The sequence below is a fragment of the Arachis hypogaea genome, chromosome 20, assembly GCF_003086295.3.
Source record: "Arachis hypogaea cultivar Tifrunner chromosome 20, arahy.Tifrunner.gnm2.J5K5, whole genome shotgun sequence".
In the NCBI taxonomy this organism is placed as follows: domain Eukaryota; kingdom Viridiplantae; phylum Streptophyta; class Magnoliopsida; order Fabales; family Fabaceae; genus Arachis; species Arachis hypogaea.
The window spans coordinates 25,370,421-25,392,959 of NC_092055.1; the positions used below are offsets into that span (position 1 = coordinate 25,370,421).

The window sequence follows — 22,539 nt, forward strand, 5'->3', positions numbered from 1 at the left end:
GTCTCAGATCCCTCAACACCGATGGTAGAAGTGGTGTATACTCTCCCCGGCTACTGCACTTTACCAGTCTCATACTTCTTCTCCAGGAAATTACTGGCTATATGTCCGGGCTGTCCACAAGAATAGCACACTTCAAGTCCTAATCTGCACGGAACTCCAGGATGATATTTTCCACACTTCTGACAATTCAGATCCTGTTGTGGCTGCTTCCCAAACCTTTTTCCTTGATTAGTAGTAATATTCGGCCTTCTGTAATTACCTTGACCCTGAGTCTGCTGTGGAACAAAGCCTCCACGCTTGAAATTCCTACCTCTCAGAGCAAAGTTCCTCCCTGAAGGCCTCTGAAAAGGCACCCTCAAACTTTCTTTCTCTGTTGCCGCCTTCCTCACACAATCCTCAGCCACCCTACTCTTATTCACTAATTCAGAAAATACCCTAATCTCCATTGGGGCAACGAAGCTCAGAATATCACTCCGAAGACCTCCCTCATATTTAATACACTTCCATTCAGCAAAATCTTCAGGTGCACCTTGATAGATACGAGAAAAGCGACATAACTCTTCAAATTTACTAGTATACTCAGCAACAGTCATCTGTCCCTGCTTTAACTGCATTAATTCAAGTTCCTTGGCATTTATAGCTGAATTAGGAAAGTATTTCTTATAGAACTCTGTCCGAAAAACCTCCCAAGGAATCGCAGCACCATCAGGCTGCAGGATACGTCGTGTTCCCTGCCACCAATACTGAGCTTCACCTTGCAACTGATAAGTTCCAAATTCAACCCATTGCTCTTCAGGAACTTGTTGTGCCTGTAACGCCCTTTCCATAGCCTGAATCCAATTATCTGTATCAGTGGGATTTGAGGTTCCCCTGAAGGTCGGAGGATGAACTTTCAGAAATGTAGCAAGTGTCATTGAACCAACCTCATCATTATTGTTCCCATGATTACCCTGATTTATCTGATTACCCAATGCCTCGGCTGTCGCCTGCATAGCTGCAGCCATATTTCCTAGGGCAGCCATAAAGTCTACTGGATCAGTCCCTATGGGAGCAAGAGTAACGGTGCCTGTCCTACCTCTACCTCGCCCGCGACCGCGTTCGCGAGTCGACATCTGGTCCCTATACACACCAAACAAGTGATATTAAGTTGATCAGTCTCAATATCACAGGTCTAATGCTTTAAGTTCCAAATGCATGCTCACAAATGTTTATGCCATATATATCAATCAGATATCCTAATAGCACATACACACATATATAGAGAATGCACAGAAGTACAATCAGTCCATCTTTCAGGCTCTATAGGAATGAACTGCTTTGATACCATAATGTAACACCCTACCACACTAAGCTTTACGCTTAAGTCGTAAAACAGAGGTGGTGTGGTATTACGACCTCTAAAATAAAATGAGTACATATAATAGCAGAAGAATTATAATATGCTAGGAGCCTTGAAGAATAGAGGAAACAAAAATCGCGACAAAAAAGCGCAACGCTCAAGGAATGAGTTAACTTGCGTGCTAAGGAAACCATAACTATAGAACATATGATAACAGAAGTAGGAATAGAGTGCCAAAGATACAAAATAACAAGCTCCTAACTCAGCCTGCGAAGTCAAGACTGGCCGGAGAATATTTACACATATATACATACATATCCAAAACTCAAAAGTACATATACACAATCCTGCCTCTCCATAAACCTCTAGGAGGATCAAAAGAACAAGTTATGTGGAGAGAAAATTAAGTACATATATATACATCATAGCATAACAAAATAACCCTGTAACCACTCCGCTTCAAGAGTCTAGACGCCTAACGAGATGCCTCTCGACCTGCATCTGAAAAACAACAACATAGTATGGAATGAGAACCGGAGGTTCCCAGTATGGTAGAGGTGCCACACACATAATATATAAGGTCCTGGGAATGCCAGAGGCAATCCTAGAACGCCGACACTCAGATTATAGAGCTTAAAGTATTAAACAGAAGCCATAAAAGGTGGTTTTCTAAAAATATTTAATCCTAACTTAACTTAACCTTAAATCTAAGTCCCATACTGCCATTCCTCCATACCTCCAACTCCTTCATGCATTTTCACAGACAAATAGACAGATAAGGCAAACACAGGAATGTTACAGTTATTACAGGTAATAAATACACATTTAGCATGGCAAGTACATATAGGCACACCCAATTAAAGCACAAGCAAATAATTCAAGTAATATGCATATGATGCATGCCTGTCCTATGGCTGATGAGGCTCATCTGTCGGTTATCCAGCCAACCCGACAAGTCTGAATTGTCCTTAGACTGTCCCCCGACGTGCATCCCCAAGAGTCTATGTATAGCTTTTTCTCAAATAATCAATATTGCTCAACGGGGGTAACATTCCCAGGAATTTATATAGTGCCCGGTCACACTTACGTCGAAGGGTCAACAGAGTATCGAGTTTTCAACCTGGTACACGTGGTGGCAAGCCACGGCACTTTATCCAGGGAATCTCATATCTCAGATTATTCAAATTCATAAGCCATATAAATAATTCAATTATAATTCATCAACATCCACATCATTCTCAATCGCATCTCATTCATCATTATACGTCAATCATATTCAATCCTTATCCTTATCCTTCATTATCACACCTCCCATTCCGTCCATCAATAGTTCCAATTCAAAACATAATTCATTCTTTTCTAAATGAATCAAACTTAAAACATTCTCATTTTCTTAATAACTCTAAATCAAACCATATAACCTTTGAATCTAAATCTTTTTAGATAATCATATAAACAAAATCTCTAATTTTTATAAAATTTCGGCAGCATCTCCTCTAAAACTCGGACTTTGCCACCCTTTTCGGGTCCAAACCTGCATTCTTTTCAATTCAACATACCCTTCCTCATCATCATAACAATCACCACAATAAATCTACCTCAGATCAACAATTAAACTCATACAATATTCAAATCCAACAACCAAAATTCAACTAAGAATCATAGTTCACAAATCCTAGGCTTTTAACACAAAATACCTCATTATCACAACAACCTCAACAATAGTTATACCTCAAATCAATAATTCACCAAATCATTAGTTAATCAACAAGCACTAAACCAACCATGTTCATCAACAATAACATTCAACCATAATTCTCTCCAAATTAACATAACAACATTCACCATCCAAAATTAATAACTAATTACCCAATAAACTTCAACCAAATATATTCATCGACAAATTACTAAATATTAAACATACACCTGCATTCCAACTTATCCTATGGTCGTCTAGCCTAAGTTTTCACAAAACATTATATATTAAATGCAAGAAACCTAAACCATACCTTGGCTGATTTCTACGTAACGACCAAAGCTATTTATTCAAAACCAAGGCAGCCCCTCAAAACTCAACTAATCCGCTTCCTCCAAGTTCCAGTATTCACAATTTCAAGCTCTAATTATTTATTCACAACCTAATACACATTCATAACGCATATATATCTAATTTAATACTAAAAGCTCAAATTCAATGAAAATAAAATAGAATTATCGTATTCTCATCTTACCCAAGCTTAACATAAGCAAGAGTGAACGTTTTCCTCAAGCTAATTGGATCCTAAAACTTCAAAAATTAAATAAATTCAACAAACTTGAAAATTGGGGGAAATGAAGGCTGAGTATAAAATAACGAGTTACCTATGAAATTGTTCTGGTAGAAACGTAGAGCTCAACGCGGTGAACGCGTGGCCGCAAACGATGTGGCAATCGGAGCTCAGACGGAGAAGTTACGGGAGTTGGAAATTAACGTAAGGGTTACGGGATATTTCTCGTTCTACGGGATATTTCTCGTTCTTCCCTACCCTGGAAGCTGAAAGCTTCGTTTCTGTTGGAATGAAGGGGACGAAGGGCTTGGGTTCACTTAAAAGGGCTGGTCCGGTTGAACCGATAGTCTGGTTTGGGTCCGGTTCAACCGGTTCGGTCCTTTCGGTCCAATTTTGGACCTTTTTTTTTTCGAAATTAGTGTCAAAATTCTCGTTTCGATGAGCTATATCCTAATTTAATATAATATTCACATTTCTAATCCTCCTTATTAAAAACTAATTTATTGACTAATTTAATCCGGGTTTACAAAATGACAGTATTAAGCTAGTTTGTATGAGATTTTACATGATTAAGCTAAACGAAAAAATGAGACATGGATCAACCAAAAGCATGTCTCTATGTAATTCGAATCAACCTCATTCGAACTAAAATGCTTAATAATTCGAATCAAACCTCTTCGAATTAGTGAGGGAATTTGCAGTCTTAGTAGTTCGAATCAAACTGATTCGAATTATGCATGGGGAAGTTCGAATCAACCTTATTCGAATTATGCATAGGAAATTTGAATCTAGCTTTTTCGAATTAGTGCTTGAAGAATTTGAATCATAGTTCTTTTGATTTACTGGCAAATTGAGTTCTATCTATAAATAAAATTTGGACTATTAAATTTAATGCAAAATCAACCTATATAAATATTAATAAAAATTTTGTAATAAAAAAGAGTACTTAACTTATCAATTTTTATATGTTATTTTTAAATTAATAAATAAATAAATATTAATTTTATTATAATAATAAAAAAAATTATAGCATACTAAAATAGGATACTAAAAAAAATACTATATAATATAAAAAATATATAAAAAAAATATAAAAAATTATTATACCAAATTTAAAAAGATAATATTATAATTTAATATTATATTTTTTTAGTAATTATCTATCTAAAAATGATTTTAATTAATATTATCCAAACAATATTTATTTTATTAAAATTAATTTTAATATAAAATGGTCAAATATAAGTTAATTTTAACTCTTATTAATAAATTAAATTAAAAATAATATATAAAAATGGACATATTTATTAAATTTTAATAACATATAAATATTTAACAACTTTTTAAATACTTTTTTAATAATATATTTATTAAATATTCTTTTTATAAAGTATTTAAATATTCTTTTTATAAAGTATTTAAAGTATATAAAAATGTATTCCTATTATAAAAAGAGTATTTAAAAAGTCATTAAATTTTTATATGTTATTAAAATTTAATAAATATGTCTATTTTTATATGTTGTTTTTAATTCAATTTATTAATAGGAGTACATTTAATTTAAGAGTACATTTATATTATTTTTAAATTAATATTTTTTAAATAAATGTACTCTTATTATTTTAATTTTTTAATTTAAATAAACATATTTGTATTATTCTTCATTGATACATTAGTCCTTGTAATTTTGTTAACCTTTTTACTAATTTTTATTTTTCTCTCTTTTTCATGGCCTTTTTGGTTCACTTATTTTGTTTTCTAATTAGTTGCAAATTTACAATTTTAAGAGCAATTCAATATGTTAAGCTGTTATATATGATTTGGTCATTGATAATCGTTTTCTGCTTTCTAGGTTAGGAAACTTGAGGGACAAGGATTATCCACAAAACAGGCTGAGGCGATAATTGCTGCATAACGGAAGTTTTGAATGACAGCATGAAGAAAAATGTATCAGAATCATTAGTATCAAAAGCAAAGATGTAAAGAGTGAGGTCCATGTTTATATTATTCTTTATTTGATTCCTTTGTGAAGTTTCTTGGAATCTAAGATACTGTTTTGTGGGCAATCTTTGCCCCTCAAATTTTTTAACCTAGAAAGCAAAAAAACGATTACCAATGACCAAACCACTTATAACAGCTTAACATACTGAATTGCTCTTAAAATTACAAATTTGCAGCTAGTTAGAAAACAAAATAAGTGAATAAAAAAAGCCAGGAAAAGAGAAAAAAATAAAAATTGGTAAAAAGGTTAACAAAATTACAAGGGTTAATGTATCAACGAGGAATAATACAAATATATTTATTTAAATTAAAAAATTAAAATAATAAGAATACATTTATTTAAAAAATATTAATTTAAAAATAATATAGATGTACTCTTAAATTAAATGTACTTCTATTAATAAATTGAATTAAAAATAACATATAAAAATGGACATATTTATTAAATTTTAATAATATATAAAAATTTAACGACTTTTTAAATACTCTTTTTATAATAGGAGTACATTTTTATATACTTTAAATACTTTATAAAAAAATATTTAATAAATATATTATTAAAAAATATTTAAAAAGTTGTTAAATATTTATATGTTATTAAAATTTAATAAATATGTCCATTTTTATATATTATTTTTAATTTAATTTATTAATAAAAGTTAAAATTGTCAATGAGTAATAGCTCAAATGGCATAGTCTCCCCATACTCAATTAAGAAGTTGCGGGTTCGAGTCTCCTATCTTTGGTAAAAATAAATAAATAAAAGTTAAAATTAACTTATATTTGATCATTTTATATTAAAATTAATTTTAATAAAATAAATATTATTTAGATAATATTAGTTAAAATCATTTTTAGATAGATAATTACTAAAAAAATGATATTAAATTATAATATTATCATTTTAAATTTGGTATAATAATTTTTTATACTTTTTTTTGATATATTTTTTATATTATATAGTATTTTTTCTAGTATCCTATTTTAGTATGTTATAATTTTTTATTATTATAATAAAAATTAATATTTATTTATTTATTAATTTAAAAATAATATATAAAAATTGATAAGTTAATTACTCTTTTTTATTACAAATTTTTATTAATATTTATATAGGTTGATTTTGTATTAAATTTAATAGTCCAAATTTTATTTATAGATAGAACTCAATTTGCCAGTAAATCAAAACAGACTCATTCGAATTAGCTAGATTCGACTATAATTCGAATTCCTCAAGCACTAATTCGAATCAGCTAGATTCAAATTTCCTATGCATAATTCGAATCAGGAACTTCCCATGCATAATTCGAATCAGTCTGATTCGAACTACTAAGACTGAAAACTCCCTCACTAATTCGAAGTGGTTTGATTCGAATTATACAGAGACATGCTTTTGGTTGATCCATATCTTATTTTTTCGTTTGGCTTAATCATGTAAAATCTCATGCAAACTGGCTTAATACTGTTATTTACCCTAAATTTAATGGTTCAAATAAGTACCACTAATTATATTAAAAAAGTAATTTTGTAATAATAATGTGATTTACATATTAATTTTTTCGGGTAAATTCATTTCAAAATGTAGAAATTAGACTCAATTACGCTAAAATTTTAAAGGTAATATAGAATTTGACAACAAAATTAACATTCATTAAGAAAATAAATTTATTTATGGCTATTTTCTAATTATAAATAATAACAAGACTTATGAAAAAATATTAATGTCATAATTTTTATTAATTAAATCATAATATTAGGTAGTTGATAGTTTTATAGGCAAAAATTATTAAGTAATTATGTAAAAATTAGTAACAAATAAGCAATAAGAATTCAGAAAAAATCTATTATATAATACCAATTTCATAATTAAAATATGTCACATATTATATTCTCCTATATTCTATTTATTATCTATTCTATTATATAAAAATTAGGTTTCTGCACTTAATGATGGAATTGACGTGACACGCTTACGAGGGTGTTTAGCAATTTGTTTATTTTAACTCATTAAATACAATTTATTATGATAAATTAACTATATCAACTAATTAATTTGATTAGATATTTAAATATCACATAATGTATATCAATTTGATTTGGTAGTATTTTTTAAGTTATTTCTTTTAATATTCTATTAGTATTTTTTAATTTATTTTTTTAATTTATTAAATCAAATTAATTATACTAATTATCTGTATTAATTAATTAGATTAGATTAGATTAATTAATTAATCATTAAAATAATAAATCTATGAATAAAATAGGTTCTCGAGATATTTTTTACTAATAATTAAATCAAATCAAATCATATTTGTTGAGCTAAATTTAAATCATATGAATTAAGGATTAAACTAAAATAAGATGATTTTTTAATTATTTAAATTGAATGCAATAAATAAAATTAATTTTGTTAGATAATCATGGTCTTCTGGTGTTTTATATATAGATAGCCACATAAAATTATAAAAATTATCATTTTATTATTTTTGCTATTTCAACTTTTTTTTTGGAAAAAGATATATACGTCCCTGATTTTTTAAATTTTTGACAAATATATCCCTGACAAAATTTAAATACAAAAAGTCCCTGACTTTAACAAACGGAGGACAATTTAGTCCTTCCGTCTATTTGCCTCTCATACACCAAACGGAATTGGTTGACGTGGCTGAAACGGTGTCCAGGTGTCCGTTACGGTGCCACGCTGGAAGGAGAATAAAGTTCGAAGGACAAATAAGTCCTTGGCGTCATTTTGCAAATAAAGTTCTAAGGACAAATAGGTCCTTGAGAATTTAGTTCATTATGCTTCTATATGTATCATATATTACTATCTAATTGAATTATACCTATATTATGTATCATATATTACTATCTAATTTAATAATCAAATGTGTCACATGACACTCTTATTAAAATTGAGAGAAAATATTTTTTTTTCAAAATTAATAAACTCCTTTCCTAAATTCTCTCATCTACCTCTCTCCATTTTTCTATTTCTCTCTACTATTTTAACTCTATATATAATTATATTTTATATTAGTAATTTGACAAATCAAAATATGTCATCCGATATTTTTTTACAATTAAAATATTTTAAATGTAAAAGTATACACATTAAATTATTTTAAATTTTAGATAACGAATGTTAAAATTAATTATTAATAAAAAATTAGACTTTTTCATATAAAAATAATAATTAAAAACATTATTATTTTAATTTTTTTATTTACAGATATCTTGGTCTTTTTAGCCAGAGACTTTTGTCAACTTACGACTTTTTTGTAAAAGTAGTTTGATTTTATAAATCTTTTGTGCCATGCATAGTTTATACTATTAGAACAAAGTGAACTATAATTTAAAAAAAAATATTCTCGTAATGTTAGTATAGATAAAAATACTAGTTCTAATATAATACACAAATGCACTAATGCTAACTTAATACATGAATGATGCACAAATGAACTAATGCTAACTTGATGCATAAATGAACTCATGCTAACTAATGTCACTGGTACGATGAATATTGAACTAATGCAATTTAACAAATTTTAATATAATACACAAATGCACTAAAACTGAACTAATGCAATTTAAGGAAAAAAAAAGTAGAAACAGAACAAGCCCAATTTCTGTGATTTTAATACAAATAATTTAAATTGTAGAATATAACAAGTTAACTAGATTTCAAAATACAAGCATAATTTTATAAACTAAATTCTCAGGATAGAAGCATAATAGAAGTATAATGAACTAAATTCTCAAGGACCTATTTGTCCTTCGAACTTTATTTGCAAAATGACGTTAATGACTTATTTGTCCTTCGAACTTTATTCCCCTTCCATCGTGGCACCATAACAGACACCTGGACACCGTTTCAGCCACATCAGCTAGTTTCGTTTGGTGTATGAGATGCAAATAGACGGAAGGACTAAATTTTCCTCCGTTTGTTAAAGTCGGAAACTTTTTTATATTTAAATTTTGTCAGGAATGTATTTGTCAAAAATTTAAAAAGTCAGGGACCTATCTATCTTTTTCCCTTTTTTTTATGTATAAATATACTCAAAATGAGAAGGTATGGATGAGTGTTTCATTAATTGTTTGTTTGATAAATATTACAGTCTGAAAATGTCTCAATTTAGGCATTCTACCGTTGTCGATGGAAGTTGAACCTCTAATAATTCAGGGTGACCATGATATTTTTTATAGTATTACATAAAAAATATTTTTTAAAATGAATATACCCATTGTAATTAATTTTCTTTGTCAATATGTTATCTTTTACCTAACAAACAATATCCATGTTGTATTATTTTTATCAGAAGTCATACATAATTGATTGATAATTCTATATATAAAAATATTCATGTAGTAACTAAATACCATATTGTTATCTCGTTAAAGTTAATTCTCCTATGATTATGCGAATGTATAGCACTGTAAGAGGAAAATTGATTGGATTACATTTATTTCCAACGAGGTAGATGATCTTTTAGGCCTAATCACGGTCCGAGTTGATGAAAAATTAAAAAATACTAACAATACAAATACTTTTAATTTTTAATACCCAATAATAAATATATAAATTAAAACTAATATTATTTCGTACAAAATTATAAAATGTATAGTATACTCAAGACATATATAATCCGTATTAACTGTCATTATTTATCCATTACGTTATGACAAATTTGGTTATTAAAAAAGATTAAAATTAACTTAAATATACACAATATTATTTCATACTTTTTATTTTTAATTTATTATCATAAAAAGTCATACAGATTATAAGAGAACTTCATCTTTTTATCAACGGTTCTTCCATTCAATGGTTTCTATAAAAAAAAAAAGACATAATAATATTGTGTTTGGCAAGAATATATAGAATTTTGAAAGGTTGAAGTATAAATTTAATTCTTAACATATTCGTAAATAAAGGGAAGAGTAAATAAAAAGACAGCTAATAAAAGAATAAATGGTTAAAGCTTCCTCAATACTAACAATCGTAGTGTATGATAGGTGTTCTATAACTTTTTTGGATTTGATTGTTTCTTTATTATTATATGTTGTTCTGTTTAATTTATGCTAAAAGGACTTATGATAATCATCTTATCGTGGTAGTGTAAAAGTTGTAGATATTATATTTACTTTATATGCTCTTAAATCTCATGTTCTTGATAAATATTTGTGACTAAGTAATTATCTATTTTATATTTTATTTAAATTATAATAGTGAGTAAATATTTTTTTCAAAATAAATAATACAATTTTTTCATAAAAACAACGTTTAAATAATTGTGAAATTAGATTATACCACAGATAATGATAAATATTTTGGCGTTAAATCTGTTATAAAACAAATTTTTAGGAATAGAATATTGTATTATATAATTTAGTTATATTTTTCTTATCTTCAATCTATATTATTTAAATTGGTATATTTCTAAAAATGGTTATTCAATTTTTTTTTAAATTATTAAATCAAATCAGTTACAAACTAATTAATTAGGTTGATTAAATATCTAGATATCTTATAATTTAATATAATTTAATTTATATAGATACATGACTTTTACAGTTTTATTATTTATTGTAATAAATTCTAGAGATAATTTTTGCAAGTTATAATTTATTTTTTTACCTGCATATTCAACTTTTAAGAATAATTTTTTTAATTTTATATTTATAAATAAATTGTTTTCTGCTTTAATATATGAATTTTTTTATGATTTTTTTATTGCGCAATTCAATTTATCAAAAATAAATTAATTTATGAAAATTTAAACTTGAGTGCTTGCTATTGTTAAACTCAAACTTTAATTTATTTTATTATATTATTATATAAATATTCAATTCTTTGATTAAATACTTATTTGATTACGAAATGATATTATATGTTACTTTTATATTGACAATTAAATTTTAGTTTCTATACAAATATTATATTTTAGGTAATTATATATTTTTTGTTATTTTAAAAATTATTATATAATTTTAAGATAATTTAATTATGTTTATTTTTTTAAAAGTATTGTCATTATTGAAGAGTAACTAATGTTTGTGATAATCTAAAATTGAGACATAAAAATACAAAATATTAATATATTGAGTTTTCAAAGTATAAATATTGAAGTAAATATATGTGATTATAATTAATGATCATAATTAAAAGTCTTTATTTTATTTCAATTTGTTCAGTACATGTTTATCTTAAATTTTATTTCTTTATTAATTAGTATTTTTTTTTTTACATTTAATTGTCATTATAATTTTATCAGGATATATTTTTTTTGTTAGTAAAAATTTATATCGCTTTAGATTTTTTTTTTTGGCATCATATCTTATATTTTTATTATAATTAAAAGTTAGAAGTAAATTATTAAATATAAATTAGTAAAAAAAATATAATACTTAATAAATTATCATAATCACATTTAAAGATATTTAAGTTATTTTCATATAATAAAAGTGATATGCTTCAAAAAATATTTATATATAATTTACTAACAAATATATGAGATATTTATCATAATTTTTATTTTTGATAAAAATATCATTGTATTAAAGTGATGCATTTTAAAAATGTATAAATGAGATTTTTATTAAAAAAAATTATAAGATAGCAAATGCAACTTTATTTTAATTTTACCTTTAGAGTTTTAATATGTTTCAATTATACCATCAGGGTGAACAACATTAATTATAACTAATCAATTATATTATCTGATTTGACTAAAATTAAATAAACACTAAATTATTTAATAAATAATAAATAAAAAATAAAATAAATGAATTTAATTTAAATCATTCTCTTATTATTTTCTATATCTATGAATTAGAATGTACTTTTATGTATTTTGATTAATAGTTCTTAAAGGAGTTACTATTTTATTTACTAACATTTTAAATTTTTTATAATATTTTCATAAAAATTGATTAATTAATAGGTTCTTCTTCACAATGTTTTTCTTGAATTTTTTAATAAAAACATATCCTAATTTTTATCTTTCATATATTCATTGATTATACTAATTTATTTTACAGTGTATTTTTATCAACTACATGCATTATTTTTTTGTCTTTTTTACTTTTTTTTAATTATTTTATTATCTTATTTTTAATTATTTATTTTACTTTTACTCCTCATATGTTTATTGTATTTCAATTCATCTTTGTTTCAATTTCATAGTTAACTTTTAATTATATAAAATTCAATAGTTTCTTTCAAAACATGCTTAAATATATTATCTATTATAGATAATCATTAGGATAAACAAACAAATATAAATAATTTAATTTTAATTTAAACTAATAAATAAATAAATTATCAGAAAAATAGCAACTAATTTTATTTTTAATTTCTCTATAATTATTTAAAGGTAAAAATCTCTTTATAACCACTAATATCACCAATAACAAAATTATATGTCTCTATTAAATAAAAAAAATATAAAATAAATAACATATATATAATTTTAAAGTTATTAATCATAGACTATGGACAAATTTAAAAAAAAAAATTTGAGTCAAACATGTAATTTTTTGATATTTTTTTTTCTAAAATTTTTCAGACTTATCAACATTTAAGTTGTCTATACATCACTTCTCAAAATATTATGATTTCACAAGTTATAATATGTGGGGTAAATCACCTTTATAAACCATTTACAAACCAATTTTACATAGTAATGTACAGTGCCGAATTATATCTTTGAATTGTAATAGTCATATCACTACTAATTCGAATGAAGGAGATTCGATTTACAATGAGCTGGATTGCTACTAAGTGAGTATAAATTGAATCTTATTGCTTTGATTTAGCATGAACTATATAAATCAAAATTTATAGATTCGATTTAGTAGGAGATGACATAATTCGAATTCTTTGAATTCAATTTACTTTCGAATCACAATGTCAAGTAATTCGAATCCTATAGATTTGATTTACTACTTATTACCCTAATTCGAATTCATTAAATTCAATTTATATAGAAACGTAAATGGAGACAACCAGGTAATGTTTTTGAGTTTGGGAGATTCAAATAATTTTGGGGTGGCTTTGGTTTATCAACATAAATTAACCTAATATGTGATATTAGTTATTGTTATATATATGAAAATATAACTTATTTATGCATTGTTTGGATTAGAAGAATTTGTAGAAAAATAAATGCTGGAGAAGAAAATGGACAAAAAAATTAATTTTTTATTGTTTGGATCAACAAAGAAATTGAATGGAAAACATAAAGTATATGTGGAGCTCATGTAAATTTTTTCTCTTCAAAGTTGCGAAGAAAACTGATGCAGAAGTGCACACATGGATAAAAATATAAAGTTACCATTTGAATTATAATTTATATATAATATATAAAAACATTAATATAATTTTACTCTATTATAATTTTTTCTCTTCTTACTTTTCCTTCCATCTAAGCAAAAGAAAATTTTTTCTCTATTTTCTTTTCATTCATTTTTTCTTCATCTAACCAACACAATACTTTTCTTTCCATTTTCTTTTCTCTTATTTTCTTTCTTTCCATTATCTTTTCTCTTATTTTCCATCTTATATCCAAACAATAGCTTAGTGTTTATCCATTTATCTTCTATTAATATTGTTATAACAAGGATATATGTGACTTTATAAAAATGATATAACCTTAACTTTAGTTATCTGAGAATTTATTGAGTTACTAGAATATTTTCACATCGCGAACCAATGAATGTTTACAATAGGGATGATTACAAAAATAGCCGAAACGGGTATTTGCAGGGATTACTCGCGTTTTGGGACTAGATGGGGACTAGGGGTGGTAAACGAGTCGAAACCCATTGGGTTGGCTCGCATAACCCCCCAAAAGGCGGGTTGGGCTGGAAATTTAAGATTGCTAAAGTTGAAAAGCCTGCCTACCCCGCACTGCCTAATCCATGGGATTTGGCGGGCTTTGGCGGGACAGGGCAGGCTTCCCCGCTGGCCCAAGCTTTTATTTTGTCAGGACTACTTTTTTACAAATTTTTATGATGTTATTGATCTACAAGATGATGAAGATGATAATTAAAGATGTTCTAAATTATATTTTGGATTATGTTTTATGTTTGATTGATTATAAACTTGAAAATGTTTAATTATATATTTTGGACAATATTTATTTTGCTTTGGACAATATTAATTTTATTATTTTGTTTGAGTAAAGTACCATTTCTACCCATGAAAGTTGAAAACGCTGATAAATCTACCCACGAAAGAAAGAAACTACTAAATGTAACCATCAATCGTGACATCCGTGGGACGAAACTAACCAAGCCTTATTCCGGCGTTGACTCTGTTAGTAATGCTATCTACGTGGCACTTCACGGCGTGACAAGGCTTCATACGTGGAAATTGTAATTACAATTATCTAAAAATATAATTGGATTTCAAAATTTTATTTATTTTAAAAAAAAGGGAAATTAGAATTGAACAGTTATCAAAGGTACACCTCTTCGCGCGTTTCACAGAACAGAGGGTAGAGCCCTAAGAATAAACTGTTCATCTTCTCCACTCACAAAAAACCTTCGGTGCCGACGATAATCTCCGTGTTAAAGAGAGGGTGCTTATTGGTGTGGATCGTGTCAGCTGTTGGAGTTGCGTGGTGTCATCCATAGGTAAGTAGTAACCTTTGATCTCTCTACCTCATGGTTTTCTAGATTTTCGGTGCATGATTTTGGATATGAGGTTTTTATTAAGGTGTCTTTGTAGTGGCTATGATGTGGTTGTGAATTAGTTTTGTTTTCTGTATATGTGTGTTTGCAGATGACAACTATTCACATTACGTTAGTCATTAGTCACAGAAGAAAATTTGAAAAGGGTGATGATGGCAAGCTGGCATATGTTGGGGGTGAGAAAACAGAGATTGAACGAGTGAATGTGGATACCCTTAATAAGTTTTTCATGAATGACTTAGTAAAGGATATAGGGTACACTGATGTGAGCGAGTTTTACTGGCTTGAACCTAGGAAGGAGTTGGATGGTGGGTTGAAGTTACTTAGACTAGACATGGATGTGGTGACTATGTACGAAGCAGCCATTGCTAATGGGAGGAGAGTTGAGGTGTTCACTGAGCATCCAGTTAACCTTCCTGAGTTCGTAGAAGAAAACAATGAACCTGAACCAGAGGTTGAAATATTAACTGTTAATAGGACCCCAGTCAAGTACAGAACCAAATAGTGTGTTAGGAGACCCCAACCCCAAAGAAGAAGGGAAAGAGACTGGTGAAATCGAGTGAGACTGTAGGAGGTACGCCTGGACCGGATGCTCAAACAGAGGATGATGAGCAAGACAAAGACGTCCATCCTACCACAAGAAATACACAACAACCAGATATAAGCAATGATCAACCAAATATACCCACCCATTCACCAAAGGTAACCTTCGAAGAGGCACCCAAGATCATTCAGCTCACAAATGCACCCACCGAACCTAATTTACCTCCATATCAACCGCTGGAGAAGACTCCTCCACACCCTGAATAACCAAATGTGTCAGCTGCAAGTGAAGAAACTGGACACCAAATTCCAGTTTCTGCGGAGTCAGTGGCTCCCACTGTTGATAAAGAGCCTGTAGAATCTATTGAAGTTTTCACACAGTACATCCCACAGCCTTGTCAAGAACCAGAGTCTCAGGAGCAGAGCATTCAAAATAAAAAGAAAACACCCGGTAGTGGTAGTCAACCCAGCAGTTCACAGCCCAAAACAGATATAAATCCAGATGTGGGTGGTGGTAGTCAAAAGAAGAGGAAGAGATGATCAACAGTCAGGCCTCCATCTTCAGGGCAAACCTTCATACCTAACCAGGATCCAAACAAGCATCCATCATTTTTTATACCTGTGGAGGGTGAAGATATGTCGGAGGCAAGTGCAGAGTTGCATTGTCACGAGTCGGAAGAGCTGGATTCTATTGCAAGTGATGATGAAGAAAGTCAGCAGGCAGCATTTTCTCAAGCGAATCCAGATGCTCCAGTAAGGGAAGTAAGGTTGGAGCTTGGCATGGAGTTTGAAAATCTGGACCATTTCAAGAAGGCAGTTAAGAAGTTCAACATCAACATAGGGCGAATCATATTCTTTTCAAGAGTGGATTCAACTAGGTGCAAGGCCATATGTTATGACGAGAGTTGTCCGTGGCAGATATACTGTGCAAAATGGTCGTATCCATTAAGCTTTCAAGTGAAGACGTTTGTGAATGAACATACCTGCAGCAGAGTTAATAAGAATAAATCTGCAGATGATAAATGGGTTGTAGAGGAGCTTGAGAAAAAGATCCGTGATCATCCAGACATGACTCAAAGGCAGTCACAAGATTTTTTCAAGAAGGAGTATGACGTGATTGTGAACGAGAGGAAGATATACAGGGCTATGATGAAGGCGAAAGAACTAATAGAAGGGTCAGAAATAGCTCAGTATGCAGTTCTTAGGGACTATGCTAATGAAATTATGAGGACCAACCCTGGCTCCACTGTGAGGATTAGTACTGATTATGTTGAAGAGACTGGGAATAAATTCAAAAAGATATATATATGCTTGGAAGGGTGTAAAAAGAGGTTTTTCGGTTGGCTGCATGCCTTTTATAGGGTTAGATGGAACTTTTCTAAAGGGATACTACCCTGACCAGTTGTTGACTGCAATCGGCCATGATGCCAATAACCACATATACCCTATATCGTATGCTGTTGTGGAGTGCGAATGCAAGGATAGTTGGGAGTGGTTTCTCGAACTCCTCCAAGAAGACTTAGGTGACGCTGCAATCAATGTAATCAACTTCATGTCAGACATGCAGAAGGTAATGACTGAATTCTTATTCTCTATGTATGTCTTCATTATTAGTTTTTTTACAATGTATTGTGCATACCTACTACTTCATAGTTACTGTCCTTCATAGGGTATAATCATATAGTTGCTTTACTTTTCTCAACCAGGGCCTCATCTCTGCTATGCATGAGGTGAATCCAGGAGCACATCATAGATTTTGTGCTATGCACATATGGCAGAACTTTAGAAAACAGTAGGGGAGATATAGAATTGAACATGGCAATGTGGAGATGTGCCAAGGCCACAACCTCTCAAGAGTTCAATGCTGTACTGGATAGGATCAAACGGGTTAATCCACATACTTGGGAGTATCCGAACAGGATCCTTCCAAGTCAATGGAGTAGGAGTAGTTTTAGCGAATACCCAAAGTCTGACAATTACACGAACAACAACTAAAAATCATTCAATTTTAGGATCAAGAAAATGAGAGGAAAGCCTATTATAACTATGCTGGAAGAGGTGAGGTGTTATATGATGAGAATTATTGCAAGAAACAAGAAGGTGTTGGTGGGATATAACGGAGTAATCACTCCTGTACAGCAGAGTAGGCTAAAAAAAGAGAAAAGGGAGAGCAATAAGTGGCGGCCGTTTCTCACCGGAGATGATCCTGGAAATGTGTATGAAGTACAGTGCCTCCCACATAAGGTTATGGTGGATATAAGAAAGAGGACTTATTCCTGCAGGTTTTGGCAACTGATTGGCTTGCCGTGCAGGCATGCATGTGCTGCCCTTGCATACCAGAACAGGAGGCCAGAGGATCATGCACACAACTGGCTCTCTATGGGGCATATAATAGCACATACCAGTTCGTCATCCAGCCTATTCCTAGTTAAGAATACTGGCAGCATGTTGATCTACTTCCTATATTGCCCCCAGTATATAAGAAGCAGATTGGAAGACCAAAGTTGAAAAGAGACAAAAAGAACGACGCCCCAAAAGAACCCACCCCAGATCCTCATAGAGCCCCCAGAAAGTATGACCCCATCACATGCAAGTATTGCCTAAAGGTAAACCATAATCCATATGCTTACATTACTTGTGCTTTGAATGTCCACGTTTATTTCATGATATATATATTGCAGACTGGACACAACAGTCGTAGCTGTTCCAAGAAGAAGGAGGCAATGGCTGGGAGTGCTGGGGGACAAAGTTCAAGTCAACACCCAGTTGCTGAGGATGATAAAGAGGAGGCGGCAAGACTGGAGGAGATGTTCTGGGAGGAAAATTTGGAAGCTGTTGAAGCAGCTGAAGCAGCAGTCTCTCAGCCACCACATGTAAGTCTAGTGATGTATTTTACAACTTCATTTTATAAGTTTTTTTAATCAAATCACTCATATGTGTCTACTGTTGTAGGAGACCACCCCAGTTCCTCAACCCGTTCCTAATCCAGTCAGGTCTCCTTCAACTAGGCCACCAACTACAAAAAAGACACCAAAGAAGAAGAAGAATCTGCGAAGACCACCACCAACTACTCAGCAACTGATGAGCGGATAATTTATACCCTTTTTGGCATTGCTTTTACATAGTTTTTAGTATGATTTAGTTACTTTTTATTATATTTTTATTAGTTTTTATTCAAAAATCACATTTCTGGACTTTACTATGAGTTTGTGTGTTTTTCTGTGATTTTAGGTATTTTCTGGCTGAAATTGAGGGACTTGAGCAAAAAAATCTAATTCAGAGGCTGAAAAAGGACTGCAGATGCTGTTGGATTCTGACCCTCCTGCACTCAAAGTGGATTTTCTGGAGATACAGAAGCCCAATTAGCGCGATCTCAATTGCGTTAGAAAGTAGACATCTTGGGCTTTCCAACAATATATAATAGTCCATACTTTCCTCGAGATTTGATGGCCCAAACTGGCGTCCAAAGCCAGCCTAAAACTTTCTGGCGTAAAACGCCAGAACTGGCATAATTCTTGGCGTTAAACGCCCATTTTGGCACCCAGGGTGGCGTTTAACTCCAACTTTGGGTATATGCACGTGAAAGCTTGAAAGCTCAGCCCAGACATACACCAAGTGGGTTCTGAAAGTGGATTTCTGCACTATCTGCACTTAGTTATTCATTTTCTGTAAACCTAAGTTACTAGTTTAGTATAAAAACTACTTTTAGAGATTCATTTTGTAACTTATGACATTTCACACTTCATATTGTATCTTCTACGGCATGAGTCTCTAAACCCCATAGGTGATGGTGAGGAGCTCTGCTGTGTTTCAATGGATTAATGCAATTACTACTGTTTTCTATTCAATCACGCTTGATTCTATTCTAAGATACTCACTCGTACTTCAATCTAGAGAATGATATGATCCGTGACACTCATCATTATTCTCAATTCTTTGAACGCGTGCCCGACAACCACTTTCGTTCTACCTGAGCTCAACGTAGTCATTGGGCGACAGCTTGAGTGTGTATCTCTTGGGTTTCTAATCCACGGACCGAGTCCGGAGGTTAGAACCTTCGTGGTATAGGCTAGAACCAATTGGCAGCATTCCTGGGATCCGGAAAGTCTAAACCTTGTCTGTGGTATTCCGAGTAGGATCTGGGAAGGGATGACTGTGACGAGTTTCAAACCTGCGAATGTTGGGCACAGTGACAGTGTGCAAAAGGACAAGGGTCCTATTCCGACGCTAGTGGGAACTGACAGATGATTAGCCGTGCGGTAGCTGTACATGGTATTTTTCATCCGAGATGAGAAATCCAACAGTTGATTAGCCGTGCAGAGATCGTACTGGTATTTTTCATCCGAGAGGATCATAAAGCTTGCTATTGAAGGAAACCATGCATGTTTGGAGAAGAAGACAGTAGGAAAGCAGAGATTCAGACGACAGAGCATCTTCAGAACCTCAGCCTCTCTCTCATTACTGAATTACAAGTACTATTTATTTTATGTTATTTATTTTTCATAAATATAATCACTCTTATCATTAATCTCTTGACTAAGATTTACAAAATAACCATAGCTTGCTTCAAGCCGACAATCTCCGTGGGATCGACCCTTACTCACGTAAGGTATTACTTGGACGACCCAGTGCACTTGCTGGTTAGTTATGCGAAGTTGTGAAAAGTGTAATCACAATTTCGTGCACCAAGTTTTTGACGCCGTTGCTGGGGATTGTTCGAGTTTGGGCAACTGACGGTTTATTTTGTTGCTTAGATTAGGAAAAATTTATCTTTTTGGTTTAGAGTCACTAAAATTGCGTCTTCTATTATTGTTTTTGTTTAAAATTTCAAAATCATTATTTTCTTTTTCTAAAATTTTTTCAAAATTTTTTAATAAACTGATAATTGATTTTCTGTTTGAGTTTAGTTTCATGCTTTAAGTTTGGTGTCAATTGCATGTTTTAATTTCTCTTTAATTTTTGAAAACATATGCATTGTGTTCTTCATTGATCTTCAAGCTGTTCTTTTTTATTTTTCTTGTTTGATCTTTAGTTTTTCTTATTTTATGTTTTTCCTTGTTTTTCTTGTGCAATTTCGAATTATTAGTGTTTAAAATATACAAATTTTTAAGTTTGGTGTCCTTATTTCCTTAAAAATTTTCAAAAATTTGTTCTTGGTGTTCATCTTGATCTTCAAAGTGTTCTTGGTGTTCATCTTGACATTCAAAGTTTTCTTATTTGTTTTCTTTGTTTTGATCTAAAAATTCTAAGTTTTGTGTCATTTTATTGTTTTTCTCTTTCCTCATTAAACTCAAAAATTCAAAAAAAAAATATTTTCCTTTATTTGCTCATTATTTTCGAATTTCTTAGGTTGATTTAGTCAAAATTTTTAAAATTTGGTAATTTCTTGTTAGGCAAGTTAAAATTTTAATTTTAAAAATTTATCTTCTTAAATCTTTTTCAAAACAAATTCCTATTTTTAAATTTTTTTATATTTTTCAAAAATCATTTATAAAATTTTTCAATTTTTTTTTCTTTTCTTATTCATAATTTTCGAATTACTTGTCCCATTTTATTATTTTGATTGAAAAATTTTAAGTTTGGTGTGATTTGTTGAGAAAGTTTCAATCTTCAAATTTTAAAATCATATCTTTTTCAAAACTCCCTAACCACTTTCTCTCCCTTCTTTTTTCGAAAATCATATCTAAAATTTTTTCAAATCTTTTTAATTAATTAGCCACTTTAGTATTCGAATTTTTCATTTTATTTTACTTTACTTTATTTTTTTCTTTTAGTTTTCGAAAATTATATTCTATTTTCCAGTTATTTTATTTTATTTTATCTTATTTCTTTTTAATTTGGTTTATTCTTAATTAAATAAAATAAAAACAAAAATATATTTTATTTGCAATCCACACCATCTCCCTTTTTCCATTATGGACCTAAGTGGAAATGAACAGTCCAGAAGAACTTTGGGGTCATATGCCAACCCCACTACTGCTGCATATGGGAGTAGTATCTGTATACCCCCCATAAGAGCCAACAATTTTGAGCTAAACCCCCATCTCATTATCATGGTGCAGCAAAATTGCCAGTATTCCGGTCTTTCACAGGAAGAACCTACTGAGTTTCTGGCACAGTTCTTACAAATTGCTGACACAGTACGTGATAAGGAAGTAGATCAGGATGTCTACAGATTATTACTGTTTCCATTTGCTATAAAAGATCAAGCTAAGAGGTGGTTAAATAACCAACCTATAGCAAGCATAAGAACATGGAAACAGTTATCAGACAAATTTCTGAATCAATATTTCCCTCCAAAAAGGATGACACAGCTAAGGCTGAACATCCAAGGCTTTAAACAAGAGGATAACGAATCCCTTTATAATACCTGGGAGAGGTAGAGAGGGATGCTAAGGAAATACCCCTCTGAAATATTTTCAGAATGGGTGCAGTTGGATATCTTTTACTATGGGCTTACAGAAAAGGTCCAAATATCTCTAGAACACTCAGCTGGTGGGTCTATACATATGAGAAAGACAATTGAAGAGGCTCAAGAGCTCATTGATACAGTTGCTAAAAATCAATATCTATACTTAAGTAGTGGGTCCTCCATGAAAGAAGAAGCTAAAGCAGTATCCACTGAACTTAGTCCTCAAGAACAAGTTGCTGAACTCAATCAGCAATTGCTTATTATAACAAAACAGTTTATAGAAT

The 22,539-nt window shown here is 30.4% G+C and overlaps 1 protein-coding gene and 1 long non-coding RNA gene across 2 annotated transcripts; one reads left to right on the forward strand and one right to left on the reverse strand.

Annotated features, from left to right (window-relative positions):
- Positions 1–1,545: 1,545 nt before the first annotated feature.
- LOC140182563 (uncharacterized) lies at positions 1,546–3,898 on the reverse strand. The gene is made up of 2 exons (XR_011878388.1): positions 3,701–3,898; positions 1,546–1,840 (listed from the first exon to the last, which is right to left on the reverse strand). It is a non-coding gene; the product is annotated as an uncharacterized lncRNA (long non-coding RNA).
- A 12,581-nt stretch (positions 3,899–16,479) lies between these two features.
- LOC112785633 (uncharacterized) lies at positions 16,480–17,838 on the forward strand. The gene is made up of 4 exons (XM_025829084.1): positions 16,480–17,101; positions 17,205–17,413; positions 17,497–17,573; positions 17,622–17,838. Exons 1-4 carry the CDS (start codon positions 16,480–16,482, stop codon positions 17,836–17,838), a joined length of 1,125 nt encoding a protein of 374 aa, XP_025684869.1.
- Positions 17,839–22,539: the final 4,701 nt, after the last annotated feature.